The sequence below is a fragment of the Cynocephalus volans genome, chromosome 8, assembly GCF_027409185.1.
Source record: "Cynocephalus volans isolate mCynVol1 chromosome 8, mCynVol1.pri, whole genome shotgun sequence".
NCBI lineage: Eukaryota > Metazoa > Chordata > Mammalia > Dermoptera > Cynocephalidae > Cynocephalus > Cynocephalus volans.
In genome coordinates this window covers 44,541,401-44,563,843 of record NC_084467.1, presented here as the reverse complement: position 1 = coordinate 44,563,843, position 22,443 = coordinate 44,541,401, and the positions used below count along the sequence as shown (strand labels likewise).

Sequence of the window (22,443 nt, the reverse complement as noted above, 5' to 3'; positions counted from 1 at the left end):
TGGGGCAGGAACCATGCATAATTCATTTTGGGGTACCCAGTTGATGCCTGGTGCAGCGTGGGTTGAATGAATGTGTGAACGATACACAGCCATGCCCTCTTGCCACTTACGATGTGTGAGATGAGACAGATTTTTATACCACGGACAGGCAGGTGAATGGTGCAGATCGGGGGGAGCTGTTATTTATGGGGATTACTGAACGTTTACTCTCATCCAGGCACTGTGCTAAATGCTTATGTGCATTCTCTCATTAAGCCTCCCAGTGACCCTATGAGATAGTTATTTTCTTCATGTTACAGACAAGAAAACTCAGAGAGGTGCAGTAACGTGTTTAAGGCCACATGGCTGGTTATGGGGCAGAGGGGGATGTTGTCAGGATTGGAACCCAGGTCTGTAACCCAGGTCGGTTTGGCTCCAGAGCCAGTTCTTTCTCCATGGACTCTGTTGCCATGTGCCGGACGGGACAGTGCAGATGAGCTAGAGTTTTGAAGATTGTAAAACACTGAGCACCCATGAAGTGCATCACCTGTTATAACCCCAGCTCTTGCTGTGTTTTCAGGAAATTAGTTACTTGCAGTTCCCTGGAGAGCTCTTGATGAGGATGTTGAAGATGCTGATCCTGCCCCTGGTGGTCTCCAGGTGAGAGGCAGGGTATTTGGCCAGACAGTCTGGGGTGGGGAGAGCAGGGGACAGATTTTTGCAGATGCCCTGCTCCTGCTGTGCGTGGCTGGACTGCAACTGCAGGCCCTGGGAGTGGTGTGATTGTAGGGCCCTATGGGTAGTAAGCTGTGTCTTGGGCTGCTGCTTTCCAGGTCATTCAGTGGCATCATCTATTTTATTCCCAGCTAATGGACTTTTTTAGTCGACCGCACAAGTGATTTGGAGTCATAAGACGTGACCTGATTCCAAGATAGCTCAGGGCCAGGGAGTTCAGGGATTGCTTCCCAGAGGAGGAGCTCTTTATGGTGATGGAGCAAGGCGTCGGGAAAAGATGACTCTGGGGACACTCCAAAGAGGATATCCAGCCTCAGCTGTACTGTGCTGGCTGCGTTACCATGGACAAGTTATAAAAAAAAAAAATCTCTTTAAGCCTCAGTTTCCCCACCTGTAAAATGGGAATAGTAACAGCTACTTCAAGGGGTTGTCATGAAGGCTATATGTGTATGCAACGGTTCAGGGGGCTGGATCATGGGGGTGTGGGAGGAATGGTGGGAGATGAAGTCGGAGGGTGGGCTCTTGCCTAATCATGAAAGACCTCGAATGCCAGGTTAAAGAATTCAGACTTTACCCAGTAGTGTGAGAGCCATGGAGTCACTGGGGATCACTTGGTCCCTACCACTGATGTGCTAGGTGACCTTGGGCAAGCCCCTGCACCTCCCTAGATCTCAGGTTTTCCAGATGTATAATGAGCTGGCTGCTCCAGGTCATGTCTAAGAGCTCTTTGCTCTGAGACCATGGGTTTGCAATCTTCACCACCCAGGACTCCTCTGCAGGGAGGGAAGTAGACAAGCCTCTGAGTCCTGGGAGGTGTGAATTGGCTCTGTCCCCTGGAGACAGCCTCCCCTGCTTCCCTGCTGCAGAGGAATGAGCCAGCCCCTCTGCCCTCTCCTTGTGAGGTGGAGATGATGCTCTCCAGACCAGAGATGCCAGTTAATGGTACTTCATGCTGTCTGCAGGGAGGCTCTTGCAGGCAGCATAAGGTATCTAAGGACTCGGCCTTCAAGGCTCTGCTGAAATGCTACCTCCCTCGAGAAGCCTTCCCTGACTCCTTAACTCACTCTGGTTGTTGTCTCCTCTTTATGCATCTTTTGAGTCATTCACTGAGTCAGTGAATCTGTCGAGGTCACCAGTGACCTCCATGTAGCTAAATCCAAAGGACACTTTCAGTTCTAGTTCTACAGGACCTCTCCACAGCAGTTGATACCCTCTTGAAATACTCTTCCCTATGGCCTTACACTCTCCTGACTTCTGTCTGCCCCTCCATCCCGGTTTCTCTCCCTCTACTCAATCTCTACATGTTGCGATTTCTCAGGCCTTTTCTCATGTAACCTCCTGGCTTTAATATACCACCTACAAGCCCAAAGCTCCAAGATATAGATCCTCCCTCCCAGATTTCCTCTGAGCTTCACACTTGATTAACCAACTATCTGTTTAACCTCTCCATTTGAATACTTCAAGTTTAATGTCACCAACTCGACATTTTACCCAGCAAACTGGTTTCTTTTCCTGTTTTCTGCTTGTCAGTAAATGGCAGCTCTGTCTACCCAGTTATTCAATCAGGCCTCCTTGGTTATCCCCTCCCCACCCTCCCACAGCCGGTCCATCAGCAACTCCAGCTGGTTCTGCCTCCTAAATAGGACACAGCTTCATCCCCACCACACAGGTGCCGGGCACTCTCTTGTCATGTCCGGACTCCACAGTAACCTCACTGGTCTCCTTGCTTCTGTTCTGGTCCCCCTCCCATCCATTCTCCACCCAGCGGCCGGAATGATCCCATGAAAAGCAGACTGGGCCATGCCATTCATTTACCTAAAACCCTTCGATGGCTTCCATGACATTTAGAACAAGCCCTAAAATCTTTAACCTGGTCTAGGAGGCCCTGCGTGAGCTGCCCCTGCCGACCCCTCCTCACCTCTTGACTCACTCCAGTCCCACCAGCTTTAATCCCCCAGGCAGACCAAGCCCTTCCCCACCTTGGGGTCTCCATGCATGCTGTTCCTTCCACCTGGAACATGCTTCCCCAGCATCTTACGTCTTTTCCTCTAGGTCTCAACTAACACATCACCTCCTTAGAGCGCCCTCCCCAGCCGACCCCTTCATGCCTCCTCGCCCTCCCCCACTGCACCCGTTCCTTTTCCCCCACAGCATTTTGCATACATTGCTCTGCTCTGTGTATTTGTTTATTGGCTTCTCTCTTTATCTTCCACTGGACCACAGGCTCTGTGAAGTCAGCAACAGTATACTCTGTTGAGATCCAACTCTGGCTTGTCAGCTCCTAGCCAAGTACCTAGCACATAGTAGTTACTCATTAAAACTTGTCAAGTAACTAATGAAGTTAACAATCATGCATTGTGCTTTCTGGGTACTTGGCCCTGTTCTGGGCTCTGCAGTTACTGAGATGAACAAGGTACTGTCTCCGACCTCGAGGAGCTCACAGGCTGTGGGGGTGGCTACAAGAGCTGAATGACTACCTAACGCTAACTATGTGCACTGAGGGAGAAACGCAGGACTCTCGTTAGGCAGCTTGCCGTGCACCCTTGCTGTGGACTGTTCCTACTGCCTGGCCGCTGCCTCTTACTCAGAACAGACACCTCAGAGGCGGAGGCCCTTGTGTGAGCCCTGGAGTCAGACAGACCCAAGTTCTTTCCTGACCCTGCCATTTATTAGCTGTGTGGCCTTGGGTAAGCCATTTAATTTTTTTAAAAACCCTGTTCAGAAGTCAGAGACCTGGTCATAGACCTGCCTCCACCGCAAAATTATCATGTGACCTGGACTAAAGCACCCCACCCCGGACCTCAGTTTACCCAGTGGCTAAGGGCCCATCCAGCTCTCCGCGTTCTGGCTCTCAAATGCCTGGTCTCTCTCTACCAGACTTCAGTGCTTTCTCTTGGCTGGAAATGGAATTTGTTATTAACTTGAGAAAAGCCAGTGTGTGTTCACACGTCTCATTTGTTTATTATACAGTTTGGGCTGGTGCAGAGCAACCGTGTCACTGAAAAATGGAAGTGCTTTAAAATTTTCCTACCAAGGGAGCATCAAACATTCATGGGGGAAAAATGACGCCTTTCTGAGCCTCTATCCCCTCATCCCTGAGCCCTCCTTCTTTTAGCCTCAAACTGGTCTATAATTCATCATCCATCCACTGCTGTTCCCTGAACTCCGGCTCCTGGCCAGCCGAGCGCTGGGCACCTTGCCATCAAGGAGCAGCCATGCTGGTGTGGGGTTGTCACTCAGGGCAGAGCAAAATCCCAGAGCTGCTTTGAAAAATTCAGGTGTGAGGGCACGCCTTGGGCTTACTGAACCAAGCAGGGGCTTGTTTTAAAAGCTCCACAAGTGTTCTGATGGTTTGATTAAAAAAATAAAACCCACAACCCTGATGTCTTGGGGTCATACCTTCCGACTGTCTGGCTGGACAACAAAAGAGCTGGGCATGAGGGCCGCTGCTCTCCCATCCCGTGGCTCTACGCTGTGAGCCCAGGACACAGGGGTTTTCTGCAGCATAATTGCTGCAGAGCCAGTGGGAGGATATACACATTTAATAACCAGCAAATCTGGGTCCCAAAGCTTGGCACCGTGATTGCTCCCACCTCTTCTCCAGGACAACTTGCTACCCCCTCCCTATGCCAACCCCTGGAAGAAGGCTGGCCACCTAATTAGTCCCTAAGCATGCCACAGGCTTTTCTGTCTCCACGCTGATCCCCCTGCCACAAATGCCTTCTCTTAATTTACAACCTCACCCTACGTTCAAGTTTCTGTCTGTGAACTCCTTCCAGCTCCCCATTTGTTGATGACACCCTATCTCTACCACTGACACTGCTTATATCCCTGGCTGCGTTCAGTGTCTTTGGTTAAATGATTTCACAGTCACAGCTCATGTACCACATCATGGGGTACAGGTACCTATTGTAGTACAGTAGTGACATCTATTTGGGCAAACAAATTAGCATCCTTGTCTCACTGAGCAAGTAGCGTCCCTGCCTAGGGGTGGGTCTGGTTGACACGGCCCCCCCATGGGAAGGGTCATGTGCTCACTGTTTTCATGTGCGGTGATGGGAGGAGGTCAGATTCACTCCCCCCTGATTTTTCACACTAATGTCTACCTGGTGCTCAGCATAACAGGTTTAGGTAGGAGACTGGAGATCTAATCGACCAGCAAAGAGAGGTGATGAGATGTAAGGAAGCGTGGGCAGTGACATGTGGGATGAAAAGCCCCCGGGCCTGCCTTGCAGGATCTCACCATTCTGTCAGGAGACAGTCACAGAGACGCTTTGTTCCAGAGAAAGGAGGCCCCATGGGACAGAGGGAGGCCCTGTGGGACAGAGGTGGGGCCAGTAGGGTTGGAGCTCAGCTCAATCACTCTTCCCACAATCCAACATCTTCCAGCTCTTGGGCCTCTTTTTTCTAGAATCTACTCCAACCCAGCACCTAGCCTGAGCCCCTCCTCAGACAGGTATGCTACAGTCCAGCTGAGCGCAACCTATGCTTGGCCAGTTGTGATGTAAGTTGACAAGGGAGGTGAGCAGGCAGCACAGGCGGGGTGGCTGAGGACCTGCAGGGCGAGAACAGGGGCTTTGGAGCCACTCACTAGATGTGCAAAGCTAGCCCAGCAGCATAGCATCTTACCTGTAAAATGGGAGAACACGTCCCTCACAGGGTTACTCTGAGCATCAAGTAAGATAATGTCCGTGAAGAACCAGCATAACTCCTGGTACATTATGCACATTGCATATTTGTTTTCCTAACTTCTGAAAGCGTCACCAGGCTTGGAAGCGAGCCTCCAGACGCAGGGAGGGGAAGCCCGCGTTTCACGAAACTCTCCTCCTCTGTTTCTGCTCCCAGCCGACAGCCCCTTGGGATGACCTCTTCCTTCTTCACTGTTTCAATTAGCACCTGTAGCTCGCTTGTCACCCCCCTGGAAAGGAGGAGGCATGACCAAGGCACACTTGGGCACTCGCTCAACACTGATACAGACCTGATGCAGCACTCCCCATCTCCTCCTGTGTCCACAACGGCCTTCGCAGGGGCATGGACCAGGTCCTGCCCATCTCACCAGGATGCAGTCACCTGGTACCCAGAGCCATTCCCAGTGCCACCACAGTCGAAGCTTCCTCGTTTTCCATGAATTCCTAGTGCCTACCGCCTCTTGCTTTTTCACTGCCATTAGACTCCTACAACCAAGCATCCTTCACTAGTTTCCATCCACATGGACACCCCTTGCTTCAAGTAGTTCATAAAGTTAGCAACTTCACTGACAGGTGGAAGACGGAGCCAGGTGAGGATCACATTTAGAAGTGTAAAGCGTCAGCGATCTCCTGGTTTGTTCTCTCTCTGTTATCTATTGCTGTGTAACAAATTACCACAAACTTCGTGATGTAGAAAAAATTTATATATTGTCTAACCATTTCCGTGGGTTGGAAGTCAGGATATGGCCTAATTGAGTCCTCTGCTCAGCGTCTTACAAGGTTGCAATCAAGGTGACAGCTGGGCTTTGTTCTCATCTGGAGGCTTGACCAGGGAGGACTTCCCGTCCAAGCTCATTCAGATTGTGGGCAGAAGTCATCCTTGTGGCCATTTGCCTGAGGCCCCACTTCCTAGTGGCTGTCAGGGGAGGCCACCCTCAGGTCCTCTGGCAGTTCTCTGCTCCTGGCTCCCTCTGTAGGTAGTTCCCAACAGCTCCGTACTTCATCAAGGCCAGCGAGAGGCTCTCTCACTCTCCAGTCCCCTAGGACAGAGTCTTATATACCATCATCATATCACAGGAGTGACATCCCATCACCTTTGTCATATGTATCAGAAGCAATTCACAGGCCCTGCCCCCACTCAGGTAGGACTACACAGGGCATGGATCGTGGAGGTCACATTAGAATGTAGCCACCTCTTTCTCTCTCCCCACACCTTCCTTCTCTCTACCTCTGCTCCCAGACCAACCAGAAGTCCTGCACTTTGTCTTTCAAAAGTCACTTCCACTCATGCTCTGTCCCTGGACTGGGGTTGGGGTGGGTGGGGCTGCTGCTCAGCTTCCGGTCTACATGGCTCATCAAGAAATTTCTTTTGAACAAGTACAGCTCCCTTACCATAAAAAGCATTCTGACAGGTACAACTTTATCTCTTTCATAGGATTTCTCACTGCCTAGTACAGGCTCTGGTACACAGTGGGTGCCTAATAAAGGGTTATTAAATAAATAAAGAGCAGTGGGAGGGCAGCTGACGCGGAGTTCAGGCAAAGTTTCATGACAAACATTTGAACTGACCCTTGTAAGATGCTTAGGAGTTGTCTTTTAAAGATATTTTTGTACCTTAAAAAAATTATATAAGCCAATTACAAACATTCTGGATAATAGAGAAAAAAAATCATCCTATCATTCCATGCCCCTAATTCTGCCACTGTTATGTTTTTCTCTACAAATGTTTGTTCTTATCATTCTTAGTCGTGAATTCGCCGGGTCCCAGGTGCTGTCATTGGCTGACTGGTTCAAAATCTGCATCTTGTCTGGGCCCCAAAACTGGTCAGCCCTGTCCTCTGATGCTAGCAAGAGGCAACCAAATGAACAAAATGCCGCTTTATTCATTCACAGAGATACATACACCTGCCAAGGAGGACAGGCACACACTGCCTCTGGCCAGAGCATTTCTCCCTGTAGGCTCACCAGGTGGGGAGCCCCTTGGTTAAATCTGTTTGCTGGCAGGATAATTTAATTATTTAATAGTGTAAACATTGTAATTCTGGGTTTGCCACTTTCGGTTCATTTTTGCCCTTTCCCCTCCCCTAGCTTTATTGTGGAGCCCCATCACATGTGCATTGAACTTAAATGAATTCAATTACATGTGCTCTGGAAAAGAGAGAAAATCATTTAAATGAACAGGAGATGTCTCTGAGTGAATGTGCTGTGGGAGAGGAGGGGCTGCTCAGCCGGTCTCAGTGCCCATGTGCCTCTCACAGCGTGAGCATCTCCCTGCAGCCATGGAGATGCCAGGGCAGGAAGAGAGGTATGTGTTTTAGATCATGGCCTCTAAGTATATGCTGACTGCTTCATCTGGTGTTCATCTAAAGAAACAGCAACCCATTCCAAGGATGGAAGGAAAACTGTCTTGAATGAACTTATACATAACTACACTTCCTGAACTCTATGGGCAATGTAAGGGATTTTCAGAGGCAAATTTAATTATACCTGGTTTTTGCTTTCTTTACTGGCTTGAAACTGAATAGGTGGGCTATAGTCTCACTCGTCTGTGCAAGCAGGAAGCCTGTTGTCTTCCTCTTGAGGCCTCTACCCCATTGGCCAAGGTCAGCTTACTTCATTCAGGGGAAGCTTCCCAGGCCAAGTAGATAGAGAACTGGAACATGTGATCCTGCCACTAGGCTGTTGCTCTGGTTTCTTCCACATGGTGTCGCTGTTGAACACAGGTCCTGCATGGTCTGGTAGAAGTCTACACACTGCCCCTAGCAGGTGCATATTCCTCCTCAGGCCTCAGGGATGCCTCGCTCTGGGCTCCTAGACCCCGACCAAAGTGCTTACTGATCCTCAGACAGCCTCGGTCATGCCCTGAGATTAGCTGTCTGGGGCTTGGGCCCCAGCTCCCTTTTCCCTCCTGCTGTGTTCACCCTGAGGGACTTTAGCAAGAAGAGACTTTGGTTGGGGAACTGAAGTGTATCCTGGCACTAACTTTAAATCACAGGGGCTAGGGGTTAGGGTCTGAGTCTCTTTTCTCTCAGAGGGCCACTGAGCCTGTCATGAAAATTGGTGTACCTTTCCATACATAGCTCTGCAGTTCTTAAGGTCTCAAGGAGGGGAGCGTCCATCAAACCACAAAAGGGTACCCCCTTCTTCCAGACAGTGTGTGCCTCCTCGCCTTACATTTGCCACACAAAAGATTCTTCTCAAAATAAAATTGGCTGCAGGAGGACTTGCTGTCTCTATCTATGAACCTAGAAGCCTTGGACAAAATTGAGAAAATGCTGCCTTCTATTATTTTGGCATAGGAACTAATAGTCTGATGCATAGGGCCTGCCACAGCATCCTGATGGCCTTGGGTCAGGGCCTCCTCTCCCATGGATGGTGCTTAGATGGGTGCCAAGTGGTTTGCCGCTCTCAGCTCTCTCCTCTGTGCTCCCACCATTGACTGATCCCAGACTCATTCCTTTTATTTAGGAATGTCAAGCCTTTAGGACCTAGGAGACTTCCTTTCCCATTCGCTCCCAGTAATGCCACTTGTCACTACTCTAATCCCTTTTGCTTTTAATTTACAGTCTAACACAAAAAGTACAGGCAACTTTCTGTTCCTTTAAGTTCCTGGAGGATACCTTACTGTTGCTTCCACAAAAATAGATCTGTAGCCTGCTTTTGGGGGGTTTTCACTCAACAAGATGTTAGAGGAATTTCCACGCTGCATCCTCGCCCTTGCAACCCTGTTCTACTCTTCCACTCAGGGTCTGGAGCAGAGTTTGCAATAGCCCTGTTCCTATCACTGGGCACTTGGGATGCTGCTAGATACACTGTTGTGGCATCACTGTTATTTACCACACATTTAGCCTGAGTCATAAAACAGACACAGTGCCTTCTTCAAATTTACAAAGCAAGTCCCAGCAGGTGCTTTGTGTGTGTGTGTTGGGGGGGGGCAGTCATTATAGCCCCACTGAAGCTGGAGTTTGCTTCTAATCTTGGGAAGCCAACCGAGCCTTGTTTCCAGACGTCCCCAGACAAGGAGCGACGCAAGGAACCAGGGTGGGTCAACCAGCATCCGGATCCAGCTAGAGCCTCCAATTCTCCACATGCTTTTTGCCAAACCCTCCTCTCCCCTCATTCTTTAATTTCTTAAACCAGCCATCGTTCAAGGAAAACTGAATCCATGTGTTTGTGATTCACTGATGCCAAGCATGGCAGAGTGTTTTGTAAGTTCCACATGATAGCAAAGAAATCCAAGTGTGCATGTGAGTTTGTGTGTGAACCTGTGATTTGTGTCTTCACATGTGTGCACGGGGTTGTGTGTGTGTTCTTGTGTATGTATTTGTTTTCCTTTCTTTTTCTTGTAAGAATTTTAAATTGATTTTTCTTAGAATCAGGAAATCATGCTTGGCCAAAGAAACTCAACACTCCCTTTTCCCCCTTCCTGAGGAACTCTTGTTTGGCAGAAAACTCCCAAACACCCACGTTCTAACTTATTGGAGATGATCCTGGGCCAAGCAGCCATCGAAGTGTAGTTTGGGAGCCAGTGTGCAGGGGGCAGCTGCCCTGGGCTCCCCAGGACGGGCCGTGAGTTGGGGTAGGCAGGAGCGGTGGGCAGCCAGAGGAGCAAACTGGACATGGCCCGCACTTCTGGACAAGGCCCTTCAGGTCCTGGGGCAGCCATTCTTAGCAGAGCTCTGCTGCGCCTTCTGATGGGAGCCCTGGGATCTGTCTTTGGCCCTCTTGCCCAGTCAGCTGATAGCCTTACTCATCAAGGGAACATGGCCCAGCTGTGGGCTGTGGGTGGGGCCAGACCTTCAGCCTGATGACGCCAAGCGACTCCTGGGTTTCATCTCCCATCACAGACTACCACATTCTTGCCCCCTTCCAGTTAGAGAGTTCCTACTCATCCTTCCAGGACCCACTTAGCAGTCACCTGCTCGGGGAAGCTACACCTGTTCCCCAGGTGGGCCAGCCCCCGCTTCTGGCCTCCCTCAGTCACAGCCATGATTGGGGGTTTTATGTTGTCCAGCTGCAGGTCTCAGCACCCACTGGACAGAGCTCCATGACGACCACAAACCCATCTCATTCATTTCTGGGACGCCACAGCACCCAGCATAGGTGCTTGACAGGGGGCAGGGAAGGAACACATATCAGAGTCCGGGGAGATGGGTGAGGTTTTGACAACGCTCCTGCTCCCCTTCTCTGAGGAGAACCATGGCACTGGGAGAGCCTCCTTCGGGCTGGCCCAGCCTGGGCCTTGTGGGGCAGACACCAGGAGCCCTACTGGTGAACAGAGGGGAGGCAGGGGACCTGTGTTCCCACCTACGCTGGGGTCTGTTCTTCCCTCGGGCTCCTAACCAGCCCTGACAGGCTTGCCAAGGAAGTCTTCACTGACGGTAGACAGCGGCTGCAGAGCAGAGTGGCTGTCACCCATGGAGACAGTCTGGCTCTCTTACACCTGACATTCTTTGCCATGTGGCAAGAAGCGGGTAGGAGGTTCAGCTCACATGAAGGTGGGAATTGGCCCTGACCCTTGTTACACTTGGGAGCAGCCTCATGGTGGGAACTGGCTGAGAATGGTCAGGGGTCAGACGACGAGCTGCAGCCTTTCTCTTGCGTCAGAGTAGGCTGTCATTTGCACAAGTCCCAGTGGAGTGCTCTCTTGGTGCCCAGGGACCTGGGAAGGAGGGACCTTGAGGGGGCAGTAGGGGATGCCAGGGTGGCAGTGTCCTGCCATGCCCATGCCTGTCTCTGTGTCCTCTTCCCTCCTCTCTCCCACCTTCCCTGCAGGGAATCTAGAGTGGAGCCAAAGAGGTTTGCTGTGTGTGGCTCCAGAGGGCAGGCCGGGGCCTGTGTGAGAGTTCTCTTCCCTGGAGGTGGATTTCATTCTGGCACCAGGAAGGACTTTCTAATAAGCATAACCAGCCCACTGTGAAGGGGATGACTCAGGAGGTAGTGAGTTCTCTGTCCTCTGAAGTGTGCAAGCAGAGGTGGTAGGGGAATTACTGCCTTTGGGAGGGGTTGCTGGGACCCCACAGCACCCACTCCCAGCCTGCCCCAGTCAGGGCATCCTGCCTCAGGTCTTAGAAGGGGTTGGTTTGGGGTGGGGGTTGGCAGAGCCACCTGGGAAGCATAACTTAGCACTGATGTGGCGCTTACTGTCAGCTGCTGGGCCTGTCATCTGCACAGGGGAAAGAAGTAAGCTTGATACTGGGATGAGCTAAGGGGGCCCCTCTCGTCCATGGACCCAGATGCTTCCTCCCCACTCCCTACAGCTGCATCCCAGGGACCTCTGGGACTAGGTCAGCCGAGGCCAGAGCCCAAGGACTTGGCCATGGGGCTCGGGGCTCCTTTTTGACTCTCAGGTCCTCGCAGTGCCAGGATGTTGTGACTGGATGTTGTCATGCTGGCAGAACAGAGTTTGAACCTGCTCACTCACTGTGTGACTTTAGCAAGTTGCTTGCACACCTCCGGTGACTGGGAGCTCACCGTTTCTCAGGGTGGCTTCTTCCAGGGCAGGTCAGCTCTGCTAGAACGTTACTCCTGGGGCTGAGCTGAGATCCCCATGGCTTTTCCCCAGCATTCCTGGGTCTGCTCTGCTCCAGGCTCCAAACATCTGCCCCCTCAGTGGCTCCCCCCAGGCCTGTGTCTCTGTCACCTGCCACTTACCACAGCTGCCCTCTATGGGACACACTCCCCTCCCCCATCCCTTTCCCAGTGGGTCTCAATGTCAGGGCAGGGCTGTGGCATCCTCAAGAAGCCTGGAGTCCCCAGGCTTCTGGCACCACAGGCTGAGGGCCCACCAGCCCTTTGGTGGCCCCATGTCCCGGGTGACTCACCAAACTGGCAGCAAACAAAACCCCAAAGTCCCCTTCCCACGTGCTACGGCCGTGGCTCGGCCCCCCTCCCCCCTGGTGTTTGTGCTCTCCTAGCCGTTGAAGCCAAGTACGACCCGGCATGTGTCTGTGTTCAGCTTCATCGTGCCAGGATTGGCCCATGGCCCCAGCCTGCTGGGGTCTGCTCAGATCCCAGGTCCCTTATCCAACTCATTAGCTGTCTCTCCCGGCTTCCTGTCCTCTACAGTCTGATCCACATGCTGTCAGGGGCCTTGGCCAAGCCATTAATAAAAATGACCAGAAGGAGAGGGCTGAAAGCAGGGCCCTGAAGCACACCTCTAGAGACCCTGTCCCTTAACCAAAGCCCCATCTATTCCCAGAAGTTCTGGTGCCACCCGTCTCGATGTCACACAGACACATGGTACCAGGGGCATTCCCGTAAGCCAGCGAGGGGACCAAAGCTGGCCCAGGTGACTTGTTCTCAGGGAACCTACAATGAATACTCACAGTCACCAGAGTTCACAAGTCATCCTTTCAACAGTCTGGTCTAGAATGTCACCCTGGCTTGGCATCACACACATCAGCAAACCTGCTGCCAGGCCCCGGGTTCTGAGGACCTGGAACTAAACCAGATTTGGCCCTGCCCTGAAGGAGCTCCCAGTGTGCCGGGGCAGACAGTCACAGGACAGATGACAACACAGAGGCAGTACTAATAATTGAAATGTATTGCATACTTATTATGTACCAGGCACTGTCCTAAACCGGGACTGACCCTCATGATACACCATTATCACTCCCATTTATCCTGCAGTGTCAACTGAGGCACACCAAGTCTCCGTAACTTGCCCAAGGGCTCCCAGCGAGTGAGGGGTGCACGCAGGGGCTTCCTAGCCAAGCCTTCCGAGGGAGGTGGTGCCTGAGCGGAGACTTGAGAGATGGTAGCAGTGGGAGAGGACAGGAAAGGGAAAGCAGGAGGCAGAGTCGGGGGCTGGGTAGTCACTGCTTCCCTCCACACCCCCTGCCAGCCTGTCCTGTGCCAGATGGTGGGTCAGGCCCTGGGGATTTGGGGTGAGCCCACTGGCAGAGTGCCCTGTCACAAACTGGGAAGTACAGGGTACCCCGGGGAAGTGGGTGAGACGGCTGCAGTCAGGGAAGACTTCCCAGAGGAGATGATGTCTAAGCTGACCTTGGAGAAGGCAAGAGGAAATGTGCTGGATTGGGAAGAGGGACGGTGGATAGAGAGTTCCAAGCAGAAGGAACAACCAGCATAAAGGTAGTTCAGGGAACAGCAGGAGACCAGAGGGCTGGTGCAGCGAAGGCATGAAGGAGTCAACCAGACTGCAGTGGACCCAAGGCCAGTTTGGACTGAAGACAATGAGATTGCACAAAACTTAAAATCGCTGAAGAACTTAAAATCAGGAGGGGCACCCAGCAGTCTGGGTAGCCTGTCGGGTTCTCTGCAGCGAGGGGCACATGCAGCAGAGGGTGCGGGGGAGTGGGCAGAGCCACAGGGAATGGTTTCCAGTCCACCTGCCTCTTTGTAACCAGCCCTTGGGCAAATGGCTGAGCTGCCTAGAGCCTCCGGAGCAAGATGGGGGGGGGGGTCATGATTCCACCTCAGGTGCTGCTGGTGTGAGAACCAGGTGAGGGTCAAAAAGCGGCCTTTTTCTCCCTCCAGAGGAGCCTGGCAGTCACTGCCTCCCTTCCCCCACCCCTGCAAGTGGAACAATTACCAGATTGAAACAGGCTGGACCCTGGGAGCCCAACCGGCTCCCCACTGCCTCTGCGGGTTAATGTCTCTAATCACTGCAATCTCTTGATCCACAATCCCCAGGCTCTGAGTGGTGGCCAGATGGCTTGGGAGGGAGTCCCAGGCCTCTGGGTCCCTCAAGGACCTCAGGGGCTCCCAGGAGCACCCTGCTATGCTTGAGGTGGGAGAGATAAGGTTGCCTATTCTCCCCTCACCATCAATCACAACCAGAAGGAACGTTTGCGGTCATCCTCATGGAAACTCCACTCTATCTGGAAGCCTCCATCTAGCAATCCAACAGGCAGCCACTTGGATATCTCCAAAGAAGGGGAGCTCAGCAAAGATGGGGGGCTTTGCACCGCTTGGGAGGGCTGTAGCCATAGGCAGGACATGAACTCAGAGTTGAACTGAAAAAGCATTACACGGACTGGATCTCATTAAAATCACGGTCAGCCCAAACCAGAAGACTCTTTTTTCCCATTCAAACCAGGTCTGTACCATGGAGAGGCACTATGAGAGAAGGGTAAACCCACAGCGTCCTGAAGAAACCCCTGTTCCAGTCTTGTCTCTACAACTTGCCAGCTAGTGGCCAATTACCGCCACCTCCCTGAGCTTTGTTTTTCTTATTTGTAACTCAGACCTGGGCTGTCCAGTACAGTAGCCACTAGTCATAACTGGCTATTGAGCACTTGAAAGGTGGCTAGTGCAATCGAGAAACTGAACTTTGAATTTTATTTAATTAATTTAAATTAAAATTTAAAACCTGAAGCAATATAAAAATTTTTATATTGATTACACATTGAAATGATAATATTTTGGATATACTGGGCTAAATAAAATATTATTAAACTTAATTTCAACCCAAAAATGAATTCCACCTGTTACTTTTTACTTTCTTAATGTGACCACTAGAAAATTTAAAATGACAAACATGGCTCTCATTATAATTCTACAGGACAGCAGTGACAAAGTTGATTAAGGGTTGAATGAGGTATTTGGAGAACAGTAAAGGTCCAGACAGATTATGGTTTCTGTGGCTGCCGGGTATTGCTATCACACAAGAAGACATCTTATTCTAGAAATAAGAGAGAACATGAAGAAACACTAAAAACAAAGTAAAAATTACTCCTAATCCCATTTCCCAAAGACAACTACTGTCTCAAAGACAAAACTTTCTTTTCTGTGCATGTCCTGTGATCTCATGCTCCCTTCACCACCCTGACCCAGCTCGTAGGTTCTCAAAAGAGTCATTTTAACAGCTTGGTTCTAAAGTCGTGGACCACAGGGAGCTCCCCCAGGAAGAGCCCCCAACAGGTCAAAGAGCAGGACTGTACACCTTTCTTGTTACCGTGAGCTCTGGGAGTGGCGTTGGTCTCACGTGGAATCCATGCCCTACCTGTACTTAGCGCTCGATCTCCCTGGCCTCTGCCATCGCCTGCGGACACCCTGGCACTGCCGGCACCAGCCTGGGGAGGTCTGACCTGTTCTGTTCCCTCCCCTCCTGCCTCCCATCTCTGCTCACCTCTCTCTTCCCCCAGTAGGAAAGCCCTCCCCATTTGGGTGGCAGGAGGTTCCAGGGCGGAACTACTTGGGTCCCAGGATTCTCTCCGTTTTATGCATTGGCCCTCTCCCTTCCAGAGCCACTAGGTGCCCCTGGGGCTGGGGCCCTGTGGCTCCATCTAGAACCTGTCCTTGCTCCCTCAGACTCCCACGCCTGGGTCGAAGTTGGCACCACCTCCATGTCAGGCCTCTTCTTCCTCAGGGTGGAGCAAGGGCTCTTTATCCTCTTCCAAAATGTGGTTTTCATCTGCACCCGTCTCGTGCACAGTCCCTCCAACGTGTCTATATATGTCTGCAACATAAATCAGGAGAAGGATCACTTTCCCAGGAGGTTCTAAGGCTCCCTGCAGAGCTACACATGATCTGGTAACTTGTTTTTCCCACTTAGCAATAAATTGAGAACATCTTTCCAGTGAAACTGTCACTTCTCATGGCTGCTTAGAACTGCATGGCATGGATATGTTGTACTTTTTTATTTAATTGATTTTATCTGCATTGAGGATTTCTTAGGTTGGTTCCTGGTTTTTGCTCTTACAAATACTACGTCAGTGACCCTCCTAGTACACTGTTTATTTTGATATTCTCATGTCTGAGGAATCCTCAGTTCTCCCTTCTCAGACATCCAGCAAATTCTGCTAGATGAGTTGTGCTGAAGCTCTGCCAGGCCCCTTGGTGGCTTCCAAGTCCCCCTTGGCCTGGCACTCAGGCCACCCCACTCTTGAGCTCAGTCTTTCTTCTCTATCTTCGTCCCTCCAATATGATCTGAGCTCTGACCCACTGAACAGCATAGGATCCCCACACTTTCCAGCCTCCCAACCGGCTTCTGTTGTCCCACTGCCTGGCATGTCTGCCCCATTTCTAAATCTTCCTCATCTTCTAAGAACCAACTCAAATGCCACCTCCTCCAGGAAGCCCTTCCTGACTCTCCTAGAAGCGATTCCCCCTCCTACAAATATGATAGCACTTCCTTATCCCTCCCTTATGGTACCGATGTGTCCACCTTGTCCAGTGGTTACTTGAGTACACTTGTGTTCCAAGTGGCTTTGTCTGTCCCACTCCCCACCCTCTCCCAGACTCGGAGCTCTTTGCAGTCAGGGACAGGTTCTGATTTCTTTCTGTGGGCACAGGGCATGGCACATAGTGGACATGCACTAAAGGTCCGAATAACCATATGAATGAAAGAGGACAGGCCTGGAGTCGGGGCCTGAGTGCTGGTCCATCTGGGCACTAGTGTCCTATGTGACCTCAGGCAGGTCCTCCTCTGAGAGCCATGGCTTCCCTGTGGCCTGAGGCAGTGGAACATGACCATGGGATTCTGTTGTGGTGGGAGGACGGTTTGGCCCTGGCCTGGGGATAAACTCTCCCTTGGATAATGACTACAGGGCGGCCCCCCATTTCCTCTGGCTGCACAATCCCATTATGAGCCCTTCAGGATTTATGTCTGAGACCCGCCCTAAGCCCATCACTAACATATGGCATCCTGGCAGATGAAGATGAGCAGAGATTGTAAGCATTGACTCATTCGCTCAATCATTCATTCATTCACTCCTTCATTCAGCAACCAGCTACCAAGCTGTGTTTTGTGCACTCGGCTTTGAAGCAGACCCTGGCCCAACCCTAGAGGTGCTTCCAGTAAACAGCAATTCAGTGAAGTGGAGGCTGGGACAGAAGGAAGCACAGGGACTGTGGAAGCCCAGAGAAGGGACCTTCACCCAGCCTGGTGGTCAGGGAAGGCTTCCTGGAGGAGGGAACTCTTACACCGTGTCTTAGAAGAGCAAGCCTTTGCTACAGTGAGCAGGGGAGAGCAGGGCACTCGCAGGCAGTGGCTACCGCCTGGGGAGGGGCAAGAGGCCTGCTGTGCTCAGCCCTGGTGCGTGCAGTCTAATGATAAGAGGAGCATGGACTGAGAGGGATTATCTGCTCTTGTTTACATGATTAAAACCAGACAAATACTTCCTTTATCTGAAAGAATGAAAGGGATTTGGGGAAAATCCTTTTGGCAGCAAAGCAAAGCACAAACATTTCCTTAATTAATCTCTCACCCCCCACCCCCACCCCCACCCCCTCTCCATACCTCCTGCAACAGCCATGAGAAGAGTAGCTCTGGGGCTGACCTGCGCTGGTAGGCAGAGAGCCCGGGTCAGGGAGGCCGGAGGCGGGGAGGAGCCGAGAGAGACCCACAAGTCCCCTCAACATGACCTCCCATGACAGGGAGTCTGGGCACAGGGACAAACCCAGGAGGGCCCAAGGTGACACCTCTCAGGGAAAGGCACCTCTCATGGCCCCTTTGAAGAGATGGGGATCCTGAAGCCCAAAGATGGGGAGTGATTTGCTTGCATGAGGTCACATAGCCAGTTGGCAAAGCTAGGGCTAGGACCAAGGTCACCAGCTCCCAGCCCAGCACTCTCCCTTCCTCCCTCCCTCCCTCACTCATGCATTCAGCAAGCTCATGCTGAGACTGGGGACCCACAGAGAAGTCAGACCTGTCCCTTCTCTCACGTGCCCTGGTCTGGTGAGAGAGACACACAGGTAAACAGACAGTGACAACCAGGGTCATGACAGAGGAGACTGTGGGGGAGAGGCAGATAGTCCAAAAAGAGGAGGAAACAGCACATGCAAAGGCCTCTGGGTGTGAATGGCTTGGCTTGTGACCCTGGGCATTGGGCGGGGAGAGTAGAGCAGGAAGAGGCTAGAAGAGCCATAGGACTGGGTGATTGGAGAGGACGGTTCTTGGGGCACTGTGGGACCAGGGGGGTGGGGGGTGGCCTGGCCAGGAGGGGGCCGGAGGGCAGGCCTGAGTGTCCGACCAGGCCCAGGCCTCCCACAGACCCTGATCCCCCTCACCCTCCCAGCTTAATGTCTGGCCTCGCTTCCCTGGACCCCAAGACCTCCAGCCGCCTGGGCATCCTCACTGTTGCATACTATCTGTGGACCACCTTTGTGGCTGTCATCGTGGGCATCATCATGGTCTCTGTCATCCACCCGGGTGGTGCAGCCCAGAAGGAGATGATGGAGCAGAGCGGGAAACCCATCATGAGCTCGGCCGACGCCCTGCTGGACCTCATCCGGTAACCCTTGCACCGCACGCTGCTCCCTGCTTGGGAACGCCATGCCCGGCCAGGGCCTGGGGCAGGATGGGGTGTGGGGCTGGGGGTGCTCAGGTCTGCTCTAGACTATTCCTAGTAACAAGGAGGGCAGGCCCAGAGGTCGTGCAGAGGCCAGGATCACCTGGGGGATTGAAGCCAGTGACAGCCCTGGGCTTCCTGCTGGGCTCACACAGCATGTCTGCGCCACCAGCCTGCATGCCTCTGGAGGGCAGAGTGGGTCCACTCCTCTCTGCCTGCGGCCTGGCATGGGACAGGTGGCTGACTGATCCCAGGAGCAGCTGTGTGCACCCAGCCTGTAAGGTAGAAGGCCAGTAGATACTGGTCCCCTCCCTTTCTTTATTGGCCCCCTTTTTACAGATAAGGAAATGAGACCCAAAGAGGTGACATGGCTTTTCCAGGGTCATCTAGCAGGTAGGTAGTAGAGCTGGGATTCAACCCAGCTCTGTCTGACTCTAAGGACAGTGCTTTGTGCCCTGCAATGCTGCTGCCTCAGCCACGTCAGCTCTGCTGAGCACGTTGCTCAGACCTGTGCCCTCCTCCCAGGGAAGCACTGCAGACCGGCCATAGGCCACCTGGACTCCCTTTCCCAAGACTCTCTGCAGGCTGCCCCGCTCCTCTCCTTCATGCCTGCACTCCCTCACCAGCGTCTGGCCCTTGCCCTAGAAAAGCAGGCAGTCCTGTAGGAGAGAAGACCCAGGAACAGACAGAGACGGCATGGGGAGTGGGAACAAGACAAGGGAGTCCAAGCCGCACACAGCTGCGCAGTGTAAAGGGTGAGATGGAGGGAGGCGGGGAGGGCGTTCCCGGGGAAGGCTGTGCAAAGGTCCTGAGCTGTCAGGGAGTGGTGTGGAGAAGTCATAACCACTCAGCGTGACCGAGCATAACGTGCGACTAGGAATGTGAAAATCGATGCTGGAGAATTTGGTGGGCCTGGACCATGAAGGGCATTGTGAACCAGGGTGAAACTTCGGTTTTAGCCTAAAGGCCACAGAAAACAGGTTTTAAACAGAGGAGTGGACATGATCCAGTTCAGGAGGCTTGCTCTGGCCACTAGAGTGGAGGCGGGTCAGAGTGGGGTGGAGTGTAGGCAGGGAAGGCAGAGCTGGGGACTGGGTCAGGGGGGTGGCCATGGGGATGGGGAAGGGCGCAGACTGCAGGGCCACCCAGGATTAATGGCAGCAGGAGACAGGTGAGATAGAGGTGAGGATGGAGGACAGGGTGGCGCTGATTACCCGACATGAAGGTTTCTGCTTAACCACAGGATGATGTTGGAGCAGGTGCAGACATGCTGGCGGAGACATCAGCTGATGGTTGGCCAGTGGGTCTGAATCTCTTGGAGAGTCTGAGCTGGAGACAGAGGTTTGAAAGTCACCAGGACAGAGGTGCTGGGTGTGACCCTGATGGCAGAAGGGCTCTCCTAGGACAGTGTGAGTGCAGAGAGCCGCAGCTGGGACAGAGCCTGGGGGAGCACCACATTGGCAATGTTCTGAAGGGATTGATGGGCCACCTCATGAAACTTGCTCTGTGGACTCCTCGTCCCTCTTATTTGCTAGTCAGTTTCAGATATGAGAAGTCGAGTTCTGTCTAATATGAAAACTCCAGTCTCCTCCCATTTAAAACTAATCCTGCCCTAGCATTTTGGATTTCATTCAGGCTTGGAAAGCCGCAGTGGAAGGAGGGTTGTGGTGAGTTTGTTTCCCTCTTTCTTGCTCCACCTGCTCCCCTGCTGCTAGCACCGGGGTTGGGCAGTAGGCAGAGAGGCCAGGGAGTGGGCTAGGAGGCCCTCCTTTACTGTGGTGGGTGAGCTGGGGTACATCCTCCCTGGGTGTGCTTCTCCAGGGGTGCTTATATGTTTGGGTTCTTTGGAGCTCCTCCTGTCACTGTTATCTCTCGCCTGCTATACCCTTGACTTGGGCAATCCCTGTTTCAACTGATAGCTTACAATGCCCTCCTCAGGTTCAGCCTCTGGTCAACTCCTCTGCTGGGGTCATCTCACCCCTCTAGATGTCTCTCTTGGGCAGGGTCCCCTCTGCAAGGTCTATATTTGGCCTATGGGAAACATACATATCTTTGCTGGAAGTGCAGGCCTTTCCCAGGGCCTTTGGACATGAGTCAGGCACCAGCCCCTACATTCTTCAAATCCTAGGGGACACAAGCCAAGGTCTCTGAGTAGTTCTCTTGGCTTGAAGTTAGGGAGAAGCATTTCTCTCCTCCCCCCTGGAGACAGATGCCTAGCACCAGCATCTCTCCCTCTCTCTAAAGAAACTCTCATCCTCTGTATTGGTTAGCTACTGCTGTGTAACAAACCAACCCAAGACTTATCAGCTTAAAATGACAACCATTAATCTAAAGGTCAGCTGGAAGTTTCTGCTGATTTAGTCTGAGCTCACTCACTCATGTGTCTGCAGGCAGCTGGTGGCTCAACTGGGGAAGAGCTGGACTAGGACAGTCTTAGCTGAAGTGACTCAGCTGTGCTCCTTGTGATCTATATACTCCAGTGGCCCAGTCTGGATTGATTTCATGGAGGTGAAGGGATGTCAGGAGAGAACTGGCCTTTGCACCTTCTTATGATGAAGGTAGAGGAGCAAGAGAGGAAATAGAAACATGCAAGTGCTTTTCCAAGCTTCTGCTTTTGGCAAGTTTGCTAACATCCTCTTGGCCAAAACAGGTCATGTAGCCAAGCCCAGACTCAGAGTGGGAGGGGACCAAAGTGTTATAAGGCATAGGGAGTTCATTAATTGGGGCCATCAATGTAATCCATCTACTACTCCCTCCATTTTTGCCAGGAAAACCTGCAGCTTCTCTTTTATCTTTTGAAATGTGTGATGACTTAAGGATCACAAAAATGCTTGCGATTTTGTTCCTACTGTATAGCTCCCACCTGTAGGGTCTAGAACCAGAAAGAGATCCAGCAGGGTCTGTTCTGTCTACACTTACTCGACTGGTGATACTCCACCCAGTTCCACGGCTTTGAACACCTTCTGTACACTGGCATTCCCAAATTTTGTTGCCAGCCTGGAAACCTCTCACCTGAACTCCAGATTCTCATACAGCTGTCTAAAGCCATCTCAAAATTAACACGTCCAAGCTAAACTCCTGATTTTCTCCAGGAACTTGCCCTTTCCTCAGCCCTGCCCATCTTGGTCCCACATCCCTCATTCTCTCATACCCTGCATCCAATTCCTCAGTGTATCCTGTCAGCTGGATCTCCAAAATCATGTCCCCAGTCGTGGCCCTTCTCTCCCCTTGGCCACTCCAGCGTTGCGTCCCGCCCGTGTCCGCCTGGCCGCCGGCTTTCTCTCTGCTTCCCTGCACTCTGTTCTCGGCACGGCACCTAGAGGGGTCCTTCTCAAAACCTGCTCACAATCCATCACATTTTGACAGAGTCATAGTCTCCACTGTGGCCCCCCACCATACACACATCGGTCTTGACCTCCTCTGTGACCCTCCCCTTCCCTCCCTTCGCCCGGCCACACCGGGTGCATTCCTGTCTTGGTGTCGCTGCGGCCCCTCTGCATGGCCCTTCCTGCGGAGAGTGCATGGCTCTTTCCCTCTCCATTTAGATGTCTGCTCAGTGTCACCTCTTCAGAGGGGCCTCCCACTCTTTGCCACCCTCTCCATTACCTTCTCTCGCTTTACTTTTCCTCGTGGCCTTCATTAATACCCAAGGTTATCACATGTATGTATTTCTTTCTTTTTCTGTCACCTCCACTGGACTGTAATATGCCCCATGAGGACCAGATCTTTAAAAACCTTTTCCCTGCTGTGTTCTGGAGCCTAGAACAGCACCTGGCAGGGGGCAG

At 52.1% G+C, this 22,443-nt stretch overlaps 1 protein-coding gene across 2 annotated transcripts in view; it reads left to right on the top strand.

Annotated features, from left to right (window-relative positions):
* Window positions 1-22,443, top strand: part of SLC1A7 (solute carrier family 1 member 7) — a 43,834-nt gene that overhangs the window by 5,746 nt on the left and 15,645 nt on the right. For both annotated transcript variants that reach the window (XM_063106159.1, XM_063106160.1), the window contains exons 2-3: window positions 560-639; window positions 18,386-18,601. In XM_063106159.1, coding sequence (XP_062962229.1) covers window positions 560-639; window positions 18,386-18,601 — 296 coding nt within the window. The remainder of the gene's footprint in view (window positions 1-559; window positions 640-18,385; window positions 18,602-22,443) is intronic.